At 39.5% G+C, this 25,352-nt stretch overlaps 2 protein-coding genes and 1 long non-coding RNA gene across 24 annotated transcripts in view; 1 reads left to right on the top strand and 2 right to left on the bottom strand.

Moving 5' to 3' along the window:
• Window positions 1-1,562, bottom strand: part of mycbp2 (MYC binding protein 2) — an 83,411-nt gene extending 81,849 nt beyond the window's left edge. For 7 of the 15 annotated variants that reach the window (XM_049595021.1, XM_049595023.1, XM_049595034.1 and 4 more), the window contains exon 1: window positions 805-1,561. In XM_049595021.1, coding sequence (XP_049450978.1) covers window positions 805-1,076 — 272 coding nt within the window. In that variant the 5' untranslated portion in view covers window positions 1,077-1,561. Of the gene's footprint in view, window positions 1-804 lie in introns of all 15 variants that reach the window. The other 8 variants (XM_049595025.1, XM_049595032.1, XM_049595035.1 and 5 more) reach the window with 2 other exon arrangements.
• scel (sciellin) lies at window positions 267-25,172 on the top strand. 8 transcript variants are annotated; one of them, XM_049595037.1, is made up of 27 exons: window positions 267-392; window positions 2,282-2,397; window positions 12,005-12,030; window positions 13,493-13,550; window positions 13,711-13,797; window positions 13,973-14,005; window positions 14,169-14,204; window positions 14,296-14,331; window positions 14,479-14,541; window positions 14,812-14,874; window positions 16,877-16,948; window positions 17,036-17,098; window positions 17,193-17,249; window positions 18,901-18,969; window positions 19,075-19,128; window positions 19,216-19,254; window positions 19,334-19,405; window positions 19,494-19,550; window positions 19,644-19,694; window positions 20,659-20,733; window positions 20,878-20,955; window positions 21,088-21,141; window positions 21,267-21,329; window positions 21,433-21,504; window positions 23,541-23,649; window positions 24,096-24,198; window positions 24,273-25,172. In XM_049595037.1, the coding sequence occupies exons 3-27, from the start codon at window positions 12,018-12,020 to the stop codon at window positions 24,287-24,289; spliced, it is 1,494 nt and encodes a 497-aa protein (XP_049450994.1). In that variant the 5' UTR covers window positions 267-392; window positions 2,282-2,397; window positions 12,005-12,017; the 3' UTR covers window positions 24,290-25,172. The 8 variants fall into 8 exon arrangements, with proteins under 8 accessions (XP_049450994.1, XP_049451000.1, XP_049451001.1 ...); XM_049595036.1 differs by lacking the exons at window positions 267-392; window positions 2,282-2,397 and adding an exon at window positions 10,459-10,632; XM_049595038.1 differs by lacking the exons at window positions 267-392; window positions 2,282-2,397 and adding an exon at window positions 10,463-10,632 and having other exon boundaries at window positions 19,497-19,550.
• On the bottom strand, window positions 9,707-11,606 carry LOC125900165 (uncharacterized). The gene is made up of 3 exons (XR_007450827.1): window positions 11,494-11,606; window positions 10,327-10,396; window positions 9,707-10,204 (listed from the first exon to the last, which is right to left on the bottom strand). It is a non-coding gene; the product is annotated as an uncharacterized LOC125900165 (long non-coding RNA).
• Window positions 25,173-25,352: the final 180 nt, after the last annotated feature.

Genomic DNA, 25,352 nt, shown 5'->3' on the forward strand with positions numbered 1-25,352 from the left:
ATTTATTATGTGTTCAAACTTATATCTTGTCATTATCAGCTCCAGGTGTTGTGATAAATACATCAATGGGGAAGGGCTGATGCTCCTCAACGTTAGTAAACGTTAGCTAGCTATCGGAACAGTGACGCCGTTGGGCCTAGATACACACAGCTTACTATATTAAAATATTTAAAATGACTATGTGGTGTACAATGTGGTGACAACGCAAGCAGTAGCTGTTTAAATGTGTTTAATTAGATATTAACGTAAAACACGGGCGGAAATGTTACGTTTGTTTACGTTTAGCTGGGTAACGGCTATTGCTGAAAACAAATTGCTGTTATGACAGTTAGCCTGCTAGCTTGTTTTGGCTACTAGCCGATGGTGTAGCTTTACGTGTGGTTATGGCTCAGGTGGGTGGTGATTTCAATTCCATGTGTGAATATTTAGCGATAACACAATGTCCAGAGCACCCAGGGGCGAGCTACTCTCGCAAGGGTGAACTAACATTAGCTTAGCTGGCTACTAAGCTAGGGAAGTCATCGCCAAAATGCTACCTAGCAAGCTGACCCCTGCATCAGGGTGCTCCCAAATTATGTAGCTCCTGGGGTAACGTTAATGTTTGACGATAAAACAATGACTTGTGTGATAAATGTGAGGCTAGCGCAAGAGCTGTACATAACAATTAAATTAAGGTGTAAGTGATGTTAACTGACGTGCCGCTAAGCAAGGGTTAATGTTAGCATACGGTCGTTAGCATAGCTAGCCCCACAAATGACAGACCAGCCTCTGCGATATATATATTTTTCACGTTAGGGCACTCACCTCCCTTGATTTATCCCCTGCTCCTTATCATTGATAGCGGTGGTATAAATCCGCCTGTATCTTTCGGCCAGAGCTCGCCCTGAGAGTAAAAGCTGGTACCGAGTCCGACAATCCGACTGGGCTCCGGGTGTCGGGCAGGAACCCATTCCCGAACCGATGGTGGAGAGCTCGGCTCCTGCTCCAGAAATGACCCTGACACCCAGCCCCATCGACGGCGATGAGGAGGGCAGAATCCCTCCACCGGCGGCCGCTGCCGCAGCAGCACACATCATCGTTTTGGAGAACAATGCATATATCACACAACAGATATCACAGCTAGATAGTAACTAGCCATCAGATGCGATCCATTTGTCACTGAATCCGCCGCATGTCACATTATGTGTCCGTCCCGAGGTGCAGAAATGCCACAATTACCATCCACGGTCCCCGGTTATTATAAGCGCAAATTGTAGCCAACCTGGTGGTGCAACTACAACGTACAGTCCTTCCGATCCCCGGCCACAGCGTCAACACGGTGCTCCCGAAAATATTTCTTCTCAAGCCATACCAGATTGTGTTTTAAAATAGCAGAAACCGCGCCGTTAATTTCCAAAAACCGCCTTGTCGTGTTTTATTCGTTCCTTGAATATTTCTTGACCCCAGAGAGGCAGCACCCTCAGTTGGGCTGCCATCTTAGCTCCATCATCCCTCCCCTCCCCGGCTGAGTGTTGCGTCGCTAGCATGCCGGGATATTTTCATGCGACCATAACCGGGCGATGCTATCATTGATTTATTTCAACATTTACCTCCCTCTGTTATACATCCTCTAATGCATACTTAATTTTTTACAACAAACATCCACAATCAAGTGAAATATAACGTCATTGATAGATCTATTTTGCACTGTGTGCACAGTTGGACTGTGGACATTTAATTTGCAGAGGTCCATCCAGGGCCCCTCCCAGTTTGATCTAAAATTGGCTCACTGAAATACTTTTAAAAGAGATCAAATGCTTTGTTGTGCGCAAAAAAACGCACTGACACACTCCAGCCTGGCTTTTAAAAGCAGTGTTGCATACTGTTAAGACTGCTAAGGCCTCACTGCTCATCATTTCTTCCTTGCCACTGTCATTTACAACCCATTTACTACTGTTCCATAAATAGCAGCTGGAACAATGTTCAGAGTTAGTACTGTACTTCCCTCTCCAGTGGCCACTAACTGTGAAATGTTGCCATTTTGTCTCCAGCATGCCTTCTTAAACAAGTCATTAGTTTGCATAACGATTGCAGCCATTATTTTATTTGAATATAAGTGGTACAGTGGTCCTTGTCACTGAGCAGGCCCGAGCTGAGGCCTACACAGCTCTGTCTACCTACAGCTCAGTGGCTCACACTTAGTTACTCCTAAAAATGAAATTGCATGGGAATACAGAGCTGCCTCAGTAATGCAATATGCTCATTATAATGATAGTAACACTTGCGTTTCACCTTTTGACAGGGGCGACACAAGGAGGAATAGGAGCACTGCAGGGGGGAGACACCGTGTAAGGAGTAAAATCAGTCCAAATGAAAGTCCGAAACACGCTGCCATGCAAAGGTGGACACAGAGAACAGGTGAGGGCCGTGCATGACACAAACAGGTAAGCCTGAGTACATATGGGATCCATGTTATTCATAAAGCCTGTGCTTACAGTCTTTAAATAATGTTGTCATCCTGATTGTCCATGCTGTAATTTTATTATATTGTGATATGAGGCTGAATACCATCTTAGATTGTGTCGATAGTGTTGTCTTTTCCTGGTTTTAAAGGCTGCATTACAGTAAAGTGATGTAATTTTATAAACTTACCAGACTGTTCAAGCTGTTCTGTGAGACGTCCAGAGTTCAAATCCCAGACGAGCCCCCAATTAGTTACGGCCTGGCTCTGAAACCATAACAAATGAAAGAAGCACACGCAGGAATTAAACTATAGCAGAGGAATTTTATTTATCAAAGGTTAAAGTTTAACAAATGCAACAATTTTGAAGCCAACAAATGATACTGGCTGAAAAACATACTGCCAGATAAAGTAGAATAATGCAAAAAGGAGCCATAGAGCCAAGCAAAAGAACTTCAAAGTAACGTGACATGGTGCCAGAGAGAAGAATCTAACAAAGAAGACCAGGATGAGGTGGGTTTATAGGAACCTGGAGACAGGGGCCAGCTGCCTCCAATACTAAAAACACAAAACACAACACACGGCAACAACACAACAGACACCAGACCTTGCGGGTGCCCTCGGGCCATAACACCACTTAGTCATTACATCCACAGTACTGATGATTATTTACCAGAAATCTTATTGTGTAAATATTTTGTGGAAGCACCAGTGGTCAACCCTGCAATACTGCTGCAATATCGACATCAAAGCACCTGGTCAAAAGCATCAAAATAGAGTATGTTTATTCAAATCAGGATCAAATCAGGTTTATTTATATAGCATATTTAAAAACAACGACAGCTGACCAAAGTGCTGTAGAAAAAAATAGAATGACACCCACTGCAACGGTACTCCTTGATCCTCCAGCTGAAAATGGCGCCATGCCACACCACAAAAACTGCTCGGGAATGGCCTGAGGAACGTGACAAAAAGCTCAAGGTATCAGCCTGGCCTCCAAATCTCCCGCACCCCAATCTGATTGAGCATCTTGGGAAGTGCTAGTACCCCACCTCACAACTGACAGGCTTCAAATGATCCGAAGCCAGCACCCTTGTGCCAGACACCTCAGAACACCTTCCAGAAGTCCTGTGTCTATGCCTTGACATATCAGAGACAAGTCCGATCCAGGGAGGCCCCACCGTGGATTAGGGGTACCTCTGAGGTACCAGCATGTCCCATGGATGCACAATCAGATTTGGATCTGGGGAATTAGGAGGCCGGGTTGATACCTTTAGCTTTTTGTCTCGTTCCTTGGGCCATTCTTGAGCAGTTTCTGCGGTGTAGCATGGTGCATTTTCCTGCTGGGGGGCCACTGACATCGGGGAGTTCTGCAGCCATGAGGAGAGTGACGTGATCTGTAGAGGTGTTCAGGTGGGTCAAGCACATCATATGGCATCCTCGTGAATTTCTGGACCAAAAGTTCCCCAGGAGAACATTGCATTGTAACAAGATGATCAATATTACTCACTTCACCTGACAGTGGTTCTAATTTTTTGGCTGATCAGTGTATAGCAATATGAAACGTGCACAAATATAAAACAGACTAAAACCAGTAAGAAAAATTACATACATTAAAAAGATTATGAAATACTAAAATATTGAAATCACTACAAGCAACCAAAGGCCGCTGAAGACATGTACGTTATAAGATTTGTCTTAAAAGTGTCAATGCAGGGGAGCATTTGATTGAGAGTGGAAGGCTATTCCAAAGCTTTACAGCAGCTACAGCAAAGGCAAGATCTCTTAAAAATTAAAATAAAGCTGCCATGGGAGGATTCCCCAACAGAGGTCCAGGCTACGCCTTGAAAGCCCTCAAACTCTAGAAACCCCCTTGTATGCTTGACCTGCATGGGGCTGCTGGTGAATTTGCCTCTTGGTCAAAAGGAGTGAGGACAACAAGTGTTGAAATGTTGAAAACCAGCATATTTACAATTGCTTATTAGCTGGATCCTGGTTTCCTATTATTTTGCAGAAGTGGCCCCCAGGCAAGTCAAGTACCCTTTGTAAAGCCCCTTGAGGCAAATATGTTATTTGTGATATTGGGCTATATAAACTATATAGAAAGTAAATTTGCAAAATGCTACTGAATCTCCCTATGTCATCTCTTTAAAAACGGTGGTATAAGTGTGGATGTGCATGCATGTTTATAGGGAGAGAGAGTCAGAGAGAAATAGAGAAAGAGATTTACACAGGCCCTACTGGTGCTTTATTGGCTGCCAGGCGTTGCAGTGGGCCAATGACAATAGAGGGGCTGGTCTACAGCCTCTTCTCATAGCAACCCAGAAAGCATTCAGAGATTATCATGCGCAGTATCAGAGTGACACCATGTATCAGTGATGACAAGTGACTCTTAACACAAGAATTTACTGCCATAAAACTGAGGGGATTGTCCTATTAAGAGCTCAGCTTGAAATATTGGACGTGAAAAGCAGCTCAGCTGAAGTGTATCAAAAGTCCATTGTGTTTGCACGATCACAAGCTGCTAATGTTTGTCACCCCTCCTCTCCCCAGTGGTCTTTAGGTAGAAGGTTATATATAAAAAGGTCTGGCACTGAACTGTGTAGCCTGAGGATGCAGCCACATCCAGAGGCTGCGTGTTTAACCCCTGGTTGACTAAGCTCTGTGCTGTTAGGGCAAATGGAAAGAGGAGGGGTGGGATATCTAGGCCAAGATGATGCCATAGGTCAAGCAAGAATGTCACAAGCACGAGATGAGCTGGCAGAGATGAAATCCACTTGGTATACACACATACAGGAAGTGGGGCTGGGATACCAAGGGATACAAAGTCCAGATAGGTTGTTGGAACGAAATGAAAGTGTGTCACTGTCATCAGCTGGCACAATAACACCTAATGTACTTCAGTTCAGAAATACTGGAGTGATGATTCTCATAAGTAAGGTAAAAACTATCGCGGCAGTTTGTTTTATCTCTGTGGAAACAAGACATACTGCCTAAAGCCTTTATACTTTGTCTCGACTTCCACACTCACTATTATCTCTCTCAGTCACCACAATACAACAGGTTGAACTCATTTGTGCTGCTTTGACTAACTTGCCTCGGGCAACCTGCTACATTTGTCAGTCTTAACACAGTTGCACAACCAGTATTGTCATTTCTATCATTATAGCTCTAGCACCACCCAGTGTCAGCCATTCCCACTTGAGTTTATGCATCCATAAAGAGCGCAGGAGATTATTGTTGATTGTCGGAAGTAATCTTTGGACATCCCTGCTCTTATTTAATGAAAAGAAGGAGCAAAATCTAGATTTGATTGTTGTTATTTAAAGGTCCAGTGTGTAGGATGTAGGGGGGTATACTGGCAGAAATTGAATATGATATATTAAGCATGTTTTCTTTAGTGTACAGTCACCTGAAAATATGAATTGTCATGTTTTTGTTACCTTAGAACAAGCCAAAGGGGGCAAATTGTGGCCTGCAGAATATTTTACAAGGCTTGCGGGTTGTTGTTCAAAATATACTATGTGGCCTGGCACATAATATGGTTTATTGAAGTAAGATCACTTTGCATTTTTTCTGTTCACTTCACGTTGCAGGGCTATCATACTGTTTGTAGACATGCACCAAGTGGGCATTATGCAGGTGGAACTGAAGTGTTTTCATTCAGATTCAGATTCAGAATACTTCATTAATCCCCGGGGGGAAATTGTTTAATCAACAGACAGTAAACAAGCAAACGGAACGGTTACCTAACAGCAGACATTTTTCCTGCTGGGTCACAGACATGGTCACAACAAAGAAGTGTTACATCAACAGCGAGGGCTGCTGCTTTCAGGAGCGCTAGAAAGTTGAATACTTTTTTATGTAAAGATGAAACAGTTGTGTTTGTTTCATTTGTATGTGATTTTTGTTTTTTAGATAATCTGTATGATAACAGAAGTAGCTCGCTCCCAGGAATGCACATGATCTGATATGGCACCCATTCAAAAAAGTTTATACACCTCTGCCTTAAAATCAGTTGTTTTTATCTACATAGGGAGCACTTCCTTATCTATGCAAATTGTCATGTTGCACCACCATGTTTCTACAGTAGCTCAGCCCATTTTGTCATCGATAACCGTGGTTAGAGGCCCCTCCACAAGAAGCAGTGTTTGGAAAAAAAATTAATGTCAGACTGCTTTATTCAGTGTTTTTGTTGGTTTAAATCACTGCACCTGTTTGTTCTGGAGAGGAAGAGACCTCTGCTGATAATGTGGGTCCAGGTAAAAACCTCCTGAACGTCTGGATCTTAAGTTGTCAGAGGAAAGAGGAGGGCATACATTAGCAGGCATCAGCAGCCTGTCTGCAACGAGCTGAACACTGTCGGAGAAGCATTGATTTGTATGTGAAACTGCTTTATTCAGTGTTTTTACCGGTTTAAATCACCTGATCCATTTGTTTTGGAGGGGAAGAGACCTCTGCTAATGATTTGGCTCTCTGTAAAAACCTCCTGTTCAATAAAGCCGCAACCTCCTAAGCCACCTAAGTAAGTACCTAATTTCCCCCATAATGACAACTGGTCGGGCGGTCGGGGGATGAATTTTTATATAACTCACCTGTTTAAATTTTGTTAAGACCTGAAGTTACGCATAATTAAGGGCGTGGCCGGTTTCAGTGACAGGCTGTCTGCCAATCGTGTCCTCAGCTTCTCAGTCAGACCCACCCCTCGCTCCTCCATAGCGCCAGCCTCTTGTCCAAATATGGTCACTTCTGGCTCAGACAACCAAGATAGCGACGGCCAAATTGTTGAACTCGAGGCTTCAAAACAGGCGTCCACAAATCAATGGGTGTCATCATGGTAGCTACGTCCATTATTTTTACAGTCGGAAGGAATTCTAACCAGGAGTTCAAGTCTTAGACACGGGAGATGTTTAACCTGGTTGCAATCTGCAATCCTGATAGCTAGATGCCATTAAATCTGACACACTGCTCCTTTAACGTTACTACTCAAATTAGCTGAACATGTCTCTAGCTCTGTTCAAGTGACATGAACATGGCTGTGTTTCCCTTGAAAACGTAGGCGTATAATCAGTTGAGCTTGTTCGTACAGATGTGTCTTTCTACGAAATATTTGCCTTGGCCTGTTGACATTTTACCTAGTAGTTTGATCACTACAGAGTCGTCTGCATTCCTCTCGTGCTGTCATTGTGACTAGGAGGGGTTCACCTCAGTTTCATGCTGTCACACCCGTGCATGCTATGCACTGTTCATACCTTTGACCATTCCAAACACGGCACTCCCATTGATGATTATGACTACATTTTATGTGTACTCCTGATGTTTTTGACTTCTGTGTATCAAAGGAAATCTAAATCTCACATAACTGGTATGAAACAACTCAGACACTCCCCTTTGGATGACACTACAGCCGGCTTGGTGCCAATCGATATAGTTATACGTGCTATTAAATGTCATTCAGTACAAGGTTCATACAAGGTTTCAGTGACTGTGGTGAGACCTGCTCAGGCCTCAGTGGTGTGGTATGTGTCCTACTTGTTACCTTTATGACCAGACTGTGAAGACATAAGGACTATATTTATCTGACCTGACCGAATGATGATTAATATCATAACCTGAGACCGAAAACAAAGTTGAAACCACTTTACCTTTCTAGCTTTTATTAGTATACACGTGTAAAGTGGAAACAGTGTTGGGGAGTAGTGAACAACATGTAGTTCAACTAGCAGTCTATCCAGGCCTACTTTTTTTTTTTTTACATAGTTCGACTACATTCATATTTGCACAGTGATTTAAGTAGTTAAATTACTTCTTTGCCATTTTTTGTGCAGTTAACTACTTGACGTAACCAATTTTGGTCCATGAAAGGAAATTAGTAGCAAACTGACCACAATTGGGTTCAAGTTTGATTATTGCTACTTAACAAATGCTCAGAGACGTTGATGCATGTTATTTTCGAAGTTGTCTGGCTATCCAGGTGATCCTCCTCAGTGCAATAACCCCACCTGTTTTCTAAAGGCAGGTGTCTGACTGATGGACAGTGTATACAAACTGAAGCTGACATTCCTGCACTTTCACATGAATAGTGGGGTATTTAATTTAATTTAATTTAATCTTATTTTATTTTATTTTATTTTTTTGGCTTATGAAAAAAAAGTAGGGACTTTTTTTGAAATACACTGAATTCAGTGAAATCTTTTTTCTGCCATGTGCCTTTTTTGTATTATATTTTATTATAATGTCATGTTAATTGTATATATAGTCAATTTAATCACTTTTTTTTAAAAATTATTTTTTAACAGTAGTAAGCAGTAGTAGTTTGAACTACTTTTTTTAAGTAGCTTCAGTAAACCAAACCACATTTCTCCCTGGGGTGGTTTTACTGTAGTTCACATTCTTTCAGTGTGAAGTAATTGGTAGTTTGCAAAGTAGCTTCCTCAACACTGAGTGCAAAGTCGGCTGTCAGCAAATTACTGAATGAAAAAGGTGTGTTAAAGGTCCAGTGTGTAGGATTTAGGGCCATCTATTGGCTGAAATGGTATATAATATTCATAACAATTTCTTCATTAGTGTATAATCACCTGAAAATAAGAATCTCTGTGTAGTTTGTTACCTTAGAATGAGCTGTTTATATCCACATATAGAGTGGTGCAGGAATGAGTACTAAAACCTGGAAATAAGTTATCATTTAAGCACTCCTGCATTCCTCTTTTTGAAGTCAAAAGATTACTTTTATTGGATTTTTGGTTAGATGCCTGAAATAGCATCTGTGTTAACACAAGCTTTAGGACATTTAGAAAGTACCAGTTTAAACTTTAACTAAATTTAAATTTGATTGTATTTGTTTTGTTACTTGAAGGTCCAGTGTGAAGGATTTAGGGGTACATATTGGCATATATTAAATATAATGTAATAAGTATGTTTTCTTTAGTGTATAATCACCTGAAAATAAGAATTGTTGTGTTTTTGTTACCTTAGAATGAGCTAATGGTATCTACATGAGGGGTGGGTCCTCCACAGAGATCGCCATGTTGCACCACCATGTTCCTACAGTAGCCTAGAACGAACAAACCAAACACTGGCTTTAGATAGGGCCTTTTGCATTTTCACGTCGACCACTATAGTTAGCAGCCCCTCCGCGTGAGCCAAACAGCATTGGAAAAACACCGATTTTTTTAATGTGAAACTGCTTTATTCAGTGTTTTTACCAGTTTAAATCACTGGATATGCTTTTTTTTTTTTCTTCGGAGAGGAAGAGACACGTTTTTTTTCTATGACATAAGACACGTCAATAAATACCCCACTTGACAATGTTGAAGCCTTTATGTGTCTTAAAAAGGATGGTTTCTAAGAAGTGGCTAAATGAGACTACAGAACATCATCACAAGGCTTTACAGCCTTGTTGTGGTGTTACGTCATACGATTGTAGTGTAGTTTGTTTGCTTTTACTTCAGGCGATTGCATTTAAGCTTTTAAAAAAATAGAAAAGTGGTGTTCAGTTGTGAAGATTATCATGCTAAACAAAACCTAAGTATCGTGAACATTTGTTTGCCACAGAACTTATAACTGCGGTAATCCAAAATCCGATGGAAAAATCCCATTGACTTTTTCTTGAGGGAACCAGGGCGATGTTATTTCCGTCATCCTTGCAGCAGTCTGCCATGTTGTCCTACAGTAGCCCTGAAGAGACAAACCAAACACTGGCTCTGGATAGGACCATTCACATTTGCGCGTCTTCATGTTGGCCACCATAGTTCTCCCGCACACCTGGCGCAGTGAAAAGGGGTAAATGGTTTAAATAGAACATTACTTCTCATCTCCACTGACTCATATTCCATTCATTCCTAAGATATAGACGGTCAAAGCGGCGTACACACACACACACCCACATTGCTTCCTCGTCACTCCAAGTTGAATTGCAGGTCTTTCAGCACTCCACCCAATTCCATTTTCTCCAGCCTACAAACAGACAGTTAATAAGGCATACACGGCGATGACAGAAACAGAAAAATGTGAAAGAGCGAGAGAGAGTGATTGTTGTCTGAAGCCCCACCCTTGGGTGGCCTTGAAATCTCCTCCCTTAAGATTAAAAGCAGGAGGAATGACAAGGGTGTGATTGCAAACTGCACAGTGAAAGACAGGTGTGAGACCTGAGCTATTGTGAGAGTTTATCTGTCTGAGAGTCATCTGTGGAGGTACGTACCCCGTCTCTTTAAACATACTTTATCAGCTTCCAGTTTAATGTTTTCCTATAATACTAGGCTATTTGATTTACAGATTTTAAAAATGTGCCTTAAAACATGTAATGATTTAAAGTGTGAGCTCTTTAAGACAAAGGGGTGAACGGTCCTGGAAAAACAGACTCAAAAACGTAATGTTAATAATGTAAAAATGTACTTAAATACACTTTTACTTACATTTTAAGTGACTTTACTGAGAGGAAACGCATTTACAGTATGTCTTACTAATACACTGATTTATTCTAGACAACGACGCATCAAACTAACGCTCTAAGATTTCATGTCCAGGCTTGCTGTTAACTCTTACTGCTTAACATGAACCTTATAACCTAGTACAGTAATGGTGCTCAGCAAACATTAAGGATTTGCATTTTCTTTAAGTGCTTACCTACCTTTAGAGAATTTTCACTACATTAACACGTTTTATCTGATCTGCTACACTGTCTTTTATAGTAACAAAATATTTTGGCATCCTGTAGATATACAAATGAGACTTGATTTTAGAATCTGTGTGTCAGTGGACTGTACATTTGGATTAAAATGGTTTAATCCTCATTAGGAAAGTTGTAAATCTAGTTTTACAAGGCTCAAGAAGGTGACGAAGTAAGACATTCTGCTTTATCTCCCCTAAGATTCTTTAGAGGTTATTCTTGACATGTCAGAAAGCTCAACGACTTGTTCTGTTTTGCCCCAAGGCATCTGTTTCCTTCACCTACTTCAGACAAGCCATTAAAATATAGACAAACCAAACACGAATGTACTACTAGCATTCATGAGACATACGAATGTTGAATTTGGAGTTATAAGTTCCCTCACATCTGTAGATATATCTGCCTTAAGCTCCCTGATAGGGAAGTGTTAGTGCCGGAGCGCGCTCGTAGTCAAAAGGGCACGGTGTTAATCATCAGCAGCTAATGGCATGTCACCAGTACGCCCCTCTGTTTTTGCTGACAACGGTGTGTTTGGAGAAGGTGTGTTATGGAGGGTGGGTGTGTCTTCATGTGGGTACAGATCAAGACAAACCAGTTTAGGGCCTAATTGCTGTGAGTGGGGTTGAAGCAGAGGTTTGATGTATGTCAGGCAGGTACCATGACAAACCCAGCATGACCTGTTCACAAAAGCAACCTGAGGAAAAAGAGCTCAAGAGGAGAGAAATGACACAAGTGTAGATGAAAGCTTGGATTCCTGAGAGTTTAGAGTAGAGCTGACATGTGTAGTGATCTCAGGTGTAATGCTGTGTATGTAAAGTCTCAACCAACAGTACCACCTAGTGGCTGATGGAAGTTTCATGATGTGACGAATTCTCCTTGTTCTTCCACACTCACAGGTGAAGCTACAAAATGAGCGGAAAACGTAAGTATTAAGAAATATTAAGATAGAATAACAAAAACTGTTTAATTCCATGTAGTGTTTAAAGATTACATTTGTTATATGATGCACGTAAAGTATTATTTATAGTAAAATGCTGCATCAGGCTAGTAAATATAGAAACTCACTTTCCCAACTGGGCAAATTATAAAAAGAATTAAACAAAGTGTTGAGTTGCTTTGTATCTACGACACACAGTTTCCCACACTGTTGGGATTCATTTATTTAAATATAAATTAAACATGACAATAAACTTGAGTCTTTGATGTTATTTGATAACCACTAATGAATAAAGCAGTTTGTGCAGAGGCAAGTAAAAATGGACTATTTATGACCCTCTTGGCTGGCTGGGTGAATGACCAAAACAACAGCAACAACAACAACAACAACAACAACAACAACAACAAACATTAATGTTAAACCCTGACAGGAGAAATAGACACTATAAAAAATAAAGCAAAATAGAACAAAATTAAAGTAAATTAAATTACATTAAATAACATTAAATTACATTAAATTAAATAGATCCAAATACATTAAAAAACAATAAAATAAATAAAACACAATAACAACTAATATATACTCTTGAGGCTGTGCTGAAAGGTCTTTTTACAATAAAGATTCATAAATAAAATAAGACTTAAAGTCAGAATTAGGGGGGGGAAAGGATTCAAATTAAAGGAAAAATATGTGTAACATAATTATATTAACATAATTATTAAACATAAAAAACAAAACTAATTTTGTAGACAAATGTACCATGTGCAAAACAGTATTAAACCATAAATGGTTGCCAACATAAATAATAAATAAATAAATAAATAAATATAGAAATAGATAAAGAAAGAGAGGGATAAAATATAATAAAACATAAAGTAAAATAAATAAATAAAAATAAATAAAATAAATACAGAATAAATAAAGAAAGAGAGGGATAGAATAAAATAAAGTAAGATAAATAAATAAAATAAAGTTAAATTAAATTAAATTCAGCTTTTCTTATTTTCCATAAACATTTTGCTAATTGTAGTAGCAGCAGCCACATGTTAATTGGTTCATAAGTAATAGAGTCTGTTGTATTAAATATAGTCAGTGTCTTTACCTTAATCTAGGGTCATTCTATTTATAGGTGAATAAACAGTAGAACATTTTTACAGCCTAGAACTGTTCCATAATAATATTGTGAGTGATTCTGACTATATTTTTATTGTATTTTGGGTTGCTAGCAGCTTTATACTTTGTTAAATTAACAAACTAAGAAATCAGATTGGTAGCTGTGCTTGTGCTGAAATAAAGGATACCATACATGTAGGGTAAGGAGAGTTTCAAAATGTGCAAAACAAAGACAGAAATTGACGCATAAAAGGCCACAAATCTGAAAATATATGTAACAGCTTTGAATATGTGAGTAGGAGTCACTCAAGATTTCCTTGTTTTGTGTTTGCAGGTTTCCTGAAGGACGGGAGCTGGATCAGAAAAACAGATGACGAGGATGAAGACATTGAGTAAGTCGTGTTAACATAATGAAACATTCCACACTGGCAAACATACACACTATAGGAAATGCATATATACGTACGTACATTCCTTTTGCATGTTGCAGTGTTGAGTCATCTCTGTCAGCATGAGTGTATTAATCTGTTGTGCTTTTTTTTCCTCCTTCAGCCGAGACCCAAACTATGCCAAAACTGTTCTAGGGGGCGATGAGGTTACTTCAACCAGGACATCATATGTGCAGTCGATCAGCAAAAAGTATGATTACATTAAACATTCTTGTCGCTTTTCATGATACTGATACTCATATTTATAATATTTATAATATTATTATTATAAAATTTATAATAATTGCTAATATAATAAACATCATATTAGCAAAGTATTAAAAGAAAAACTCGAATGTGCAGATTGATTGATTGTGATATTGCAGATTTGGCGGTAGTCAGGATGACCTGGGGAGCAGGTTTGTGCAGTGTTTATACACACTGATTTTTTTTCCTCCACAGAAATACAGCATGGTTAAAATTTGCATGCTTATTTACGCTTCAATCCTTCATCACAGTAAAGGAACATTCAGTATATATAACCAGAATCGTGACCTAACAATGCTTCTCTTCTACTTACAGCACCGTACCCTCCAGCAGGACATCCTACACCAAAAGGTACATTTTCATAATAACATAATGAATGGTTCAACGTCTAGCTATTCTTTAAAAAATAAAATAATCAAAATAATCCGCCTTTATGTTGCAGCACATACTCAAGCCTCAAGTCAGATTCTCCCAGCAGGTATGTAAAACTCCAGTCTATTACAGTTGATGCAAAACTTATGTAGATAGATTTGTCTCAATATTATTTGTGTGGACATGTGTAATCTATAAATATAAATTTAAATATAAATATATATTAAAATTGTTTATATTACTCCTCCTTTAGCACCACAACCACCACGGTCACCAAGGATGGCAAAACCACTGAGACCACCATCACCACCAGCCGGTAAATAAGATTAGGCTGCATGCATCGATATGTAACATCATATCACACACTGAGTCTGCGTCAGTTTCAGGGTTGGAAATTAGCACCAGCCGCCAGCCAGATGCTAGTTAATTATGCAAGTGGTCGCTATATGTGCTTCACTCACCAGCCAAAGAAAACAACCAAAAAAAAAAAACCAATGCTAATCTATTGCGTAGCTGGTAGATTTTGGATTTAATAAAGTTAATTTCCAACCCTGGTCAGTTTAATGACAACTGAGCTGTTTTGCAGATCCTCTGTGAGTAAAAGTCCTACGAAGACGTTCACTGAGCGGGTCCAGTCTTCAAGCAAAGGGTAAAAATACAATAGTATAAGAATAAGTGGTGGAAGAAGTACACAGATCCTTCCTGTAAAAGTTACCAGTACAACAGTGTCAAAGTACACCATTACAGAAACAAAGTCCTGCATTCAACACTTCTGTAAAAACAACCTACATAGGTATCATCTGCTTCACATATTTACTTTGGGTGACATCAGGTAATGTGGGACACTTTTTGGTAGATGACAAGAAAACCACAGAATATTCCAAAGACTACCTTTAGCATGGGCAGATTATGAGACAAAGGACGCTTTGGCACAGAAATGCATGAGGCTCCTCCACCTCTCATACACTCAGAAAAAATTCCACTGGTTCAACTTAAAATAATTAAAGTAAAAATGTGCATGTATCTTTTTAAGTAGTTGTAGCCCTGGCATTATGCGTCAGTCCTTTGCATCTTTTCTAATTTGACAAACTTAGTTAGTTTAGTATTACAGTATTAACCTCGAGAGGTTTAATTAACTTGAACCAATCCAAAAGTTGCGGCGATATTTTGCTCTCAAATTATTTTATTTTAGATATTCTAGTTTATTTATTTTAATCTGACCCTACTGAAAAATGTTAAATATGTTTTTGATTTGACCACCTTCCTAGAAATAAGTTGTAAACTGACGTAATTTGGTGATATTAATCATTTTTTAGAGTGTACACAGTAGCAGCACATAGAGACTTTGTGATGGTTTTGCCTCTTTTTGTTGTTGTTGTTTTGCCTCTCTTTGTAGTTGTGTCTTTTTGAGATTATTTTGTCATTTTGTGTCTTTTTCTGGTCATTTTGCGTATTTTTTGGTCAATTTGTAGTTGTTTTGTGCCTCTTTTAAGTCGTTTTAAGTCTCTTCTTGGTGGGTACATGTTAATTTGAGTGACATTTTGAAGGGAAAGGCAAGGGGACTCCTGACACTTGGGGCCCCTGGGCCTGTGCCCGTTAGGCCCATTTAGTAATCCATCCATGGCCTAAAGTGTTACTTGTAGAGAGTGAAATTGGACAGTAAAATTGGACAGTCGTGTTTGTTTGTTTTCTAAATGGCTAAACCCATTTTTTTGTCGTGCTTTCCGTTTTTGTACTGCCTGTTTCCTTGGTGCCATGTGGTCTACAATGGACATGCATGTGTGTGTGTGCTTGTGTCCTGTAACAGTAATGGAGTCACTGCATCATCTTTAATATTTTTAAGTAACAAAAATGTCTCTAATATCACAGGGTGGCACACAGTAACATAAATCAGGATTATTTATGGCCTTGTGTAGCTTAAAAACATGCTGGTTTCACTTGAGAAAAATGCCCCATTTTAGCTTAATTTTTTATCCCATTTTACCTGAATGCATTAAGTACTGATTCAAAATCCTTTGCTATAAAAAAGTAAAGCATATTGTAACACTATTTTGATTATAAGTCAAACTATTAAATGATAAAATGCAACATTCTGCAACCTTTTAAATTAACACACCACAGGGTTTACCTTGCAAATTCTGGGACTGGTGATTTTTGTAATCTTTACCCTGCCCATCCTAGTTATCTCGGACCAATCAAAATGATTGTTTCATGTAAGGGAAATTTGTACAAACAATACAATAACATGTTTGGTGACTGGCTGCTAATATTCTAAGAGCCGAAGATGTAAACCTCATTTGTCCCATTTTACCTGACGTCCCTCATTACTTTCATTATTTATATTATCTCTTTTTTCTTTCTTCTGAAATATATAATAATCTTACTGTTCGGGCTTCTTCTGACAGTTTACATTCTGAGAAACACCACTTTAATCTTCAGTAATTTATTGTGTTTTATAAGATAACTCCATTACTGATGTAATGGAGTTAAAAGTACAATAATTCATATTGAAATGTAGATGAATAGAAGTATAAAGCAGCAGACAATGAAATACTGGATGAACAAGTACTTTAAAATTGTACTTAAGAACAGTACTAGAGTACGTGTACTTAAAAACTGATCTGTAATTGACTTCACATCTTTTCACATAGGCCGCAATACTCAACCTACTCACCTACCAAAACAAGCAGAGTGACTGAGACAACTGTTACCAGCAGTAAAGAGTAAGATATTATTAAAGTTTTATGATTATATTACAGTACAATTTAAATCTATACATCACTTATGATTTAACCTGTGTTCCCGTGCAGTGCCGAGGACAAGCTTTACGACAAACTCCTCCCCTCGTCTATCAAGGGCGACTACACAGACAGGTGACATTTTCATTCATCAAACCTAGAAACTCAGTAACACTGATCATGACATCATGCAATCAGTAATTATACTGTAATGTTTTCTTCTTTACAGTACATCTACTGTCTCCAAGACTGAGACTGTGGTCGTGAAGAGCAGCCCTGACATTGAGTAAGTTTCCTACCATAGTGGGTAGAATGAAGGGGAGGCTGCTTATTATGTTGGTGACATTATATTAAAGTTAATCAGTACAAAAGTACATACTTAACGTAACATGACAACGTACTTTAAAATTACTTACAGTACACTTGGTTTCACACAGGACACAAACACCAGTCTCTGGGGGAAAGTCCTGTGTTTGTTTGTTATGTAGGTTTATCCAGTGTTGGGAGGGCTACTTTTGAAATGTAATAGGCTACAGATTACTAGTTACCCTGCTAAAAATGTAATAAGTAACTGTTTTAAGTCCTTCATCAAAGTAATGTAACTAATCACATTTAATTTAATTTAATTTTTAATTTTCTTATAAATGTTTCAAAATGGGCAGTGAAACTGACAAATGTCCAGAAACTGGCTACGCCCAAAGAAGGCACTCCTGCACAGTGAAAAGATATAAAGCAACAGAATGAATGTTAGATTCTACATACGGAATAAAATATTCAAATGTAATCCCTTTGTAACCACTGACAGTTTAAATAGTAACTGTAATTCAATCAGATATTTTCATCAGTAACCATAACTGATTATAATTACATTTATTTCATAATTGAATTACATGCTACTGGTTACATGGACCTAATTACTCTCCAACATGCGGTTTAGGAAAGTAAAGTTGTGTATGTTAGGTTTAGGAAAAGAAACGTGGTTGAGCGTACCTTAAAATCAAATCAAATCAAACCAAGCTGTACTGTACTGATCTGAGGAGATTCAAGGGCTAAAAATTCCTGTAAGCATGTGTCATCAGAGATGGATTTGATTTTCAAAAGAGAAATGAGGTTACTCAAGTTCACTTGGTTTCACATGGGACACAAACATCCGTCTCCTGGGCAAAAGTTCTGTGTTTGTTTGACCCATCCACCACCTCAACCTCCCTCCTTATGCAGACTCTCGTTCTTCATACTACTTGCTTCTTTACCCCTCTTAGTGCATTGGTCACTTGATCGCAGCCTTCACAATTACAAGGGTAATACATGAATTAATGGCTCATGATCACATGAGTTATATACGAATTCGGGTGCATTACCCTTTTGAAGGTATACTGTACGTATGAGCAGTGCATGAGAACAGCCTGGATTAAATACATCGTCAGTAGGAACCTATCAGCTGGGGCAGACTGTCTTAGACCGGGCAGAGATGTCATATTGTTCTTGGTTGCATGGGATTTGTTCACAAAAAAAAAAAAAAGGAAATATAAACTACTGTTGACCTCAGCCTTTAAAACTTTGACATCAGTAAGGTTATCCTCAATATACTGTAATGTCACTGAGCCCTTACATAATGACCTCTGGAGGCATGTACTGTAGGCTAATTGGAGGAGTGTGACTGGTGTGTGAGTGTGGTCTTGCAACACCTTCAGTGTGTCTCTGTGCTTTAGAGCCAAAATAGTAATGGACAGATATAATAATGACTTTTTAGTTAATATCATAATGATGTCTTTTTCACATTAAAGTGAGACTATGTAACTTATGGAAGAACAAATAACAGGATATTCCTCTTTTAAAAGAAAAGTTGAAATCATAAACAATAAAAAGCACCCTTACTCAATTCAATACACTTTAATTTACACATCACTTACAATGATGTCACCTGTGTTTCTGTGCAGTGCGGATGACCAACTTTACAAGACACTCATCCCTTCATCTACCAAGGATGAGTTCTCATCCTTAGACAGGTGATATTTTCATCCATCAAGTCTGAGAATATGAATTATATTGATAATAACAACCAGGATATCAATAATCATATACTGCAATAAGGTGGATTTGCTCTTTTACAGCAAAACAACTGTCTCTAGCACTGAAACTGTGACAGTGAGAAGCAGCATTAATGGGTGAGTTACTGCAGGACAACATGCCACACATTGACACTGGCAGTAAATACCAAACAGCTAGATAAAAATACTGGTCTTTTTTTTCAGAGATACTAAAACTACAACCACGACAAGGACGTCCTCTACGTAAGATACAATTTTATCAATAATGAATAAGGCTTTCACTCATAATCGACATATATTTACAGTACTGTTGTGTTAACAGGGCTGAGGACGACCTGTATGACCACCTCCTGCCTAAATCCATTAAATCTCCATCTACTCTGAGTCCTGTCAGGTGAGATTTCTCAGTGAATAACATTTCACAAAACACACAACACTTTAATTATCCGATCAGTGATATAATCACATTGTCATTGCGTCAGCAGCAGCACCAGCAGCATCACAAAGAGAGAGATCATCACAGTGGAGAGCAGCAGAGGGTGAGTGCTGGATTTGAATAACTGAGACTATGCAATGGCTCTTTGTATGGACAGTATCCCAGTTTATCTGACACTGTCTTTTGTGCCGTTTAGAGGAGACAGCCCCACTCTGTCATCACCATCCTCCACCCGCAGAACCACGAGGTAAACGTGTTGACTTGAACCTAGCTTTATTAAACAGCAACTCTTAGCCGAGGCAATGATATTCACTGTAGTGTTTTCTCTGATGTATGCACCCACATCCTCCTTGCTCTGCGGCTGTCAGACTGAGCAGTGTCAAGCTCATTCATACAGTATGAGGTCAAGCATCCTCCGGTTGATGGTCATGGTGAAAGAAATCGTGAAGATGCTCAGTCATCCAGGTCCTAGTAATCTTAAGTGCTATATTGTAGGCAGCTGGACTTGCTTGAGTTCTTGAAGACATTTCACCTCTCATCCAAGATGGGTGAATGGATGGATATTTCACCTCTCTTGGATGAGGTGTCCAGTTGCCAACGATATAAGACTTAAGATGTTCTTTCAAAGGGTTAGGTAACCAAATACTGAAGTAGATAATAAAATGCAAAGGCACGATGCAAATGTATCATACAGCAGCGGTTAGAGGGGTGATATATTGTCAATAATGCTGGGTGTGCTGGGAGCGTTTTTTATGAGGTGCTGAGATGAAGTGCTTCCCTGCGCCTGCAAGCGCTTTTCTGCAAAAAAAAAAAAAAAAGATATGTGGACGCAGGCCCTTATGCAGGTTTCATATTTACTGTGTTCACAATTGTAATTAAGGGTGCTTTCACACCTGCCCTGTTTGGTTCAGTTCAGTCAAACTCACGTTCATTTGCCCTCTAAGTGAGGTTCATTTGGGCAGGTGTGAACCCAGCAATCACCAAAACAACCAGGCCGAGACCTTCTTGAAGAGGTGGTCTTGGTCCGGTTACAAACAAACTCTGGGGCGGTTCGTTTGTGGTGAGAACGTGAACTGTATGTAATAGTTGTTATACCAAAATTATAACATGATGTCTGAGTTATTTTCTAAAAAGATCCAAATAAATACATGAATAAAAGCAATGTTAAGTTGCACCCATATCCAACTCATTCCTACCTCTTTGCCACACAGCTACAGCTCATACACTGATGATCTTCCCTCCACCACCACCCACACCAAATCCTACACCATCAGCTCCACGCCCAGGTAATCATTTGACTATCACTATGTCTCTCACACTCAAACAGACACCTCTTGCAGGGGTGTCTCTGCAACTAGATGAAAACGTGGCTACAATCTTTCAGTTATCCATAATCTGCTCTGGGTTTGCACACACTGTGACAACTACAGCAGCTACAACTCATACACGGATGATCTTTCCACCACCACCACCCGCACCAAATCCTACACCATCAGCTCCACACCCAGGTGATCATTTGACTACTATCAACATCTCTCACGCTCAAACACACATTCCTTGCAGGGGTGTCTCTGCAACTAGATTAAAGAGGGCTGCAGTCTTTCTGTTATCCCTAATCTGTTCTGTGTTTGCACACACAGTGACGACTACAGCAGTGACCGTAAAAGCTACTCTTTCTCAAGACCAGACTCCAGGTAAGAGGCGGAGCACACCAAGCCCTCACATAATGATGTTTCTTTTCATTCTATCTCAGTATACAGTCAGACTGAAATGACCTAAATCTCACATGTCATCTGTGCTTCATTTTGTCTTTGTACAGTTACGAGTACAGCAGTATCTCCAGTCCAACCTCCTACACCTCAAAGACGTACAGGAGCAGCAGGTATTTCATGATATTTATATAACACAGTTGAGTTGGTGTACAAACGTTATATGAGAGTAAGGCAAGAGTCTTGTAGAAACAGATGAGTGTGTAACCCTCACAGCAGGTCAGATGATGTGATGACTGATCCAGTCTACTCATCCTCCACGAAGAGTGTGTATGCGTCCTCTGAGAGGTAGGAAAAGTGCAACAACATGGTAGCATGCTTAAGCTGGAATAATGCTGCTCGCTATCTATTATAGCATGCTAACATCTGCTAATAAACACAAGAGTTTGGCACTGGAAGAGTTCTGGTTTCCGTTTGTGGTCCAAGCAGTATTGGCCTGTCATGTTTGAGTGTGCTCTGGTTGCCTGTAGGTATACAGTCCATGGGAAGATACAGTCTCAGAACCCATCAGCTATTGTCTGATGACAGTTTAGCTTTTCATTAGCTTTTTTCTAGTTTATCTGCATTCATATGCAGATATATGTTCATATAGATTAGTCGAAATGTTGTCTGGGCCTGTGTTTCAAATATGGGCCTTTGCCCCAGAGGCTTTGTCGTCGTCAGATAATAGCTAAAGGTTTTGAGATTGCGCTGATGGAAACGTCATTTATAAACTGAACGTCAGCATTTGGTCATAAACCAAAGTATGGGACAAATACAGGGCGAGGTGGCTGTGGATGTCGAAGCATCCTTGAGCAAGATACTGAACCCCAACATGCTACCGATGGCTGTTCCATTGGTGTGTGAGTGGCACCTTGTACGGTAGCTTGTAGTGTAAAAAACCTTTTGAGACTAGAAAGGTACGATACAAGTGCAAGTCCATTTACCGTACACCTGATGGTGATGCTGCGTGAAGAGTTAAAGGTCTAGTGTGTAGGATTTAGTGGCATCTAATGGTGAGGTTGCAGATTGCAAGTGCCTGAAACTTCTCCCATGTTCCAAGAGTGTAGGAGAACTACAGTGACTGGTTGGAAAAAGCAAATGGCCCCATCTAGAGTCACTGATTGATTTGTCCGTTCTGGGCTACTGTAGTAAAAATGTGGCAGACTCTGTAAGAGAGGACCTGCTCCATATGTAGATGAAACAAGCTCATTCTAAGGTAACAAAAAAAACCCTCTTCTTAGTTTCAGGTGATTATCGACCAATGAAAACATAGCTATAAAAGTCATATTACATTTCTGCCAGTAGACGCCCCCTAAATTCAACACACTGGAACTTTATGGGATCACCAAAGTCAGTTTGATTGATATAGATTTAATGGCAGTCTGCCCAACAGTTGTTGAGACAGTTCACAAATGTCAACCTTGTGGGGGTGCTTGGGGAAATGTCAGGGGATCACCAAAAGTGTTAGCACTAGAGTGGACTTTAACATATAAATACAGCCTTTTGCCACCAGGAAAAGCTCTCTCAATTTCACAGTATACCGGAGTTATATGTGTTGTGTCTGTGGCGACTTTCTCCACTGGTGCACAGGAAGTGATTTGATTTACGTCAGTCAGCCAGAACTAAATTTTTAAGTTGGACAGGAAAGTCGAGATGAGACAAAAGCAATGGGGCAGCATGTATGGAGGAGTATGGAGGAAGCTATGCCAGAAGATCTTCCAAGTCCAAGAAATGTTTTTGGAGTGCATGCTCCAGACTCAAACAAAAGGCAGCGGCCGTGGGCTCGATCTCAACTCATGGCCCCCACTATATGCCATCCCCACCTTTTGCCCACTAAACAAGGCCAAAAAAAGCCCCGAAAAATATCTTTGAATAAAACAAAACTTGATGTTCTGAGGAAGGATTAAAGACAAAATATCTGCACAGAAACATTTGAAGAGAGCGCCCCTGGGGGCGGGGGAGATGCTGCTAGCTCACCCGCAGGCATCCGTCATAAGCATGTTTCAACAGTGTTTGTGAAGCCTAATTACCCCAACTGACAGAGCAGGGATACAAAAGTTCTGCACTCCAAATTCCTCGACTGGGAACCATGAACGCCTGTACCAAATTTTGTGCCAATCCATCCAATAGTTGGTCATTAAAAGACAAAGATATAAACCTGCTTGCAGCACTGGAAGAAAAAGGCTTTTTCCTGCAGCTTTCAGTCCACATATGGTATGCAGCATGGGCTAAGATTGCGGGTTTTTGCCATATTTTTGTTTCCACGAATGATTCACATATTAATTTAGAGAATGATAATGTTTTTTTTTAACATACTGTAAAACAACTTGTGTCCCATATAGAACGTTGCTTGATAAAGACCTGTGCAGCTCCTGCCGTAAGCCCTTCACCGGTGACGCCAAGATGGTCCTGGACGACATGAAGATCAACTGCCACGCTACCTGCTTTAAAGTGAGCTTTGTCTCTTCTTCCATCAAAGTCGGCAACAAGCAGTTGTTAAAGAAGTATTCAGATGCTTGGAAGCATCCCACTGTAAAAAATACTTTATGTTTCCATACCCTACCCTATTAATTTCAATATTCACACCTGTGACATGTCAAAAAGTTTGAGGTAAATCCCTGCATAGTTCCACTCAAATTACACCTGACAGGAAGTCTAATCAGCTGAAGTAATTAAAAACACCTGTGTGGGTGTTCAGAGCCTTTAATTTGTAAAGTAGCACACCGGTCAGATAAATGTAATGGAGTGAGACAATATATGTGGAATTTAATTTATACACTTAAGTATCTTAAAATTATACTTAAGTACAATGCTTGAGTAAACGTAAGCCTGCTCTACATTTAACACTGCCAACAGGATGTGTATCTCTTTCCTCATGTGCGTGTTTGTTTCGGCAGTGTGAGGTGTGTCACAGGACTCTGGGTGATATGAAAGCTGGGGACAGCCTATGGATCTACAAACACATGGTGCACTGTGAGAACTGCTTCGAGGGCATCAGAGGTAACAAAAAAACCCTAGTTCTTCATGTTCATGTTTTTTTTGCTTAAATTAAACAGGTAATTTTCCCCCCACAGAGAAATGGCGACGCTGAGTTCCTCCCAAGCCTTCACTGGAGATGAAGCACATGTGACAAGATAAAATGGATTTACTGTTATCAGTATGTTTTAGGTGATGTGGGTTCTCCTGTTCTTATGTTTTTATGAGGTGACAAAGCTTTATCTGGGTGACAAATGACAGTTACATTATGAATGTAACTTTTTGAGTGCGCACACTATTGCAGCTAGCTGTAACTGTTTTGTTGACATTGTGATATTGCTCTCTGTATCTACCCCCCTTTTCACAAAGAGATAGTATTTCTGATATTCACTTAAGGAATATCTCACCTCAAAAATAATCCGTTGTATATCAGTTAATCATGCCGTGTTGAATTTGTGATGAAAAGGCGAACATATTGATTTATTGAATTAATGGAGACCGTGATTAACAGCATGCAGTATAATCCAAGTCTCATTTACTAATTCACAAACACATGCATGTTTGCTAAAACCTTACGATGTAAAACTGCACTGAAAATGAAACTTATCTATACTCTCTTCCAGGCCTGACTCCAACACTAAGGTTTATTTAGTGATAATGCGTGTGTTTGGGAAGCACTGAGCATATGATTGGATATTTAAGACTTGGATTATACTGTGCAAGTTGTGTGAGTTTTGATTTAGTTTTGCTCTTATTAAACGTGGCACCAATCAATCAATAAATAAATATGTTTATTGGTTTTCTTCACAAATTCAAGGTATTGCAACATGACTGATTAATATAATACAAATGTGTTTTTGGTTGGTGAAGTATTCCTTTAAGTCTGCAGCCTCTGTTGGGATTCTTGTGTGTACCATAAAAGGAGATATTGCAGTATATTTAGGGCCGGGGGCTTTTTCTGTGTGCAATAAAGGAAATCAATATATCTTTCTCTAAAACTGTGTCAGTTCTTTTGGTGTTAAGTTGCCTTGTTCTTTGTTCAATTCATGGTTTACTCTATAATTATTTATATGTATGAAGAATATTGATTGACGTATCCTCCAAACCCCAAAACCCGCAAGTGGGTTTGAGACCAGGGGCGTAAATATAGACGTTGTATAACCTCCATACTACAAAAA

The sequence above is a fragment of the Epinephelus fuscoguttatus genome, linkage group LG13 (genome assembly GCF_011397635.1).
Source record: "Epinephelus fuscoguttatus linkage group LG13, E.fuscoguttatus.final_Chr_v1".
NCBI lineage: Eukaryota > Metazoa > Chordata > Actinopteri > Perciformes > Serranidae > Epinephelus > Epinephelus fuscoguttatus.

What these genes read in the sequence shown, in the direction of transcription:
- scel (XM_049595037.1), top strand. An exon ending in AAGTCAGATTCTCCCAGCAG is followed by an intron (nt 14,332 to 14,478) that starts GTATGTAAAACT and finishes CTCCTCCTTTAG; the next exon opens with CACCACAACCACCACGGTCA. An exon ending in GTCCAGTCTTCAAGCAAAGG is followed by an intron (nt 14,875 to 16,876) that starts GTAAAAATACAA and finishes CTTTTCACATAG; the next exon opens with GCCGCAATACTCAACCTACT.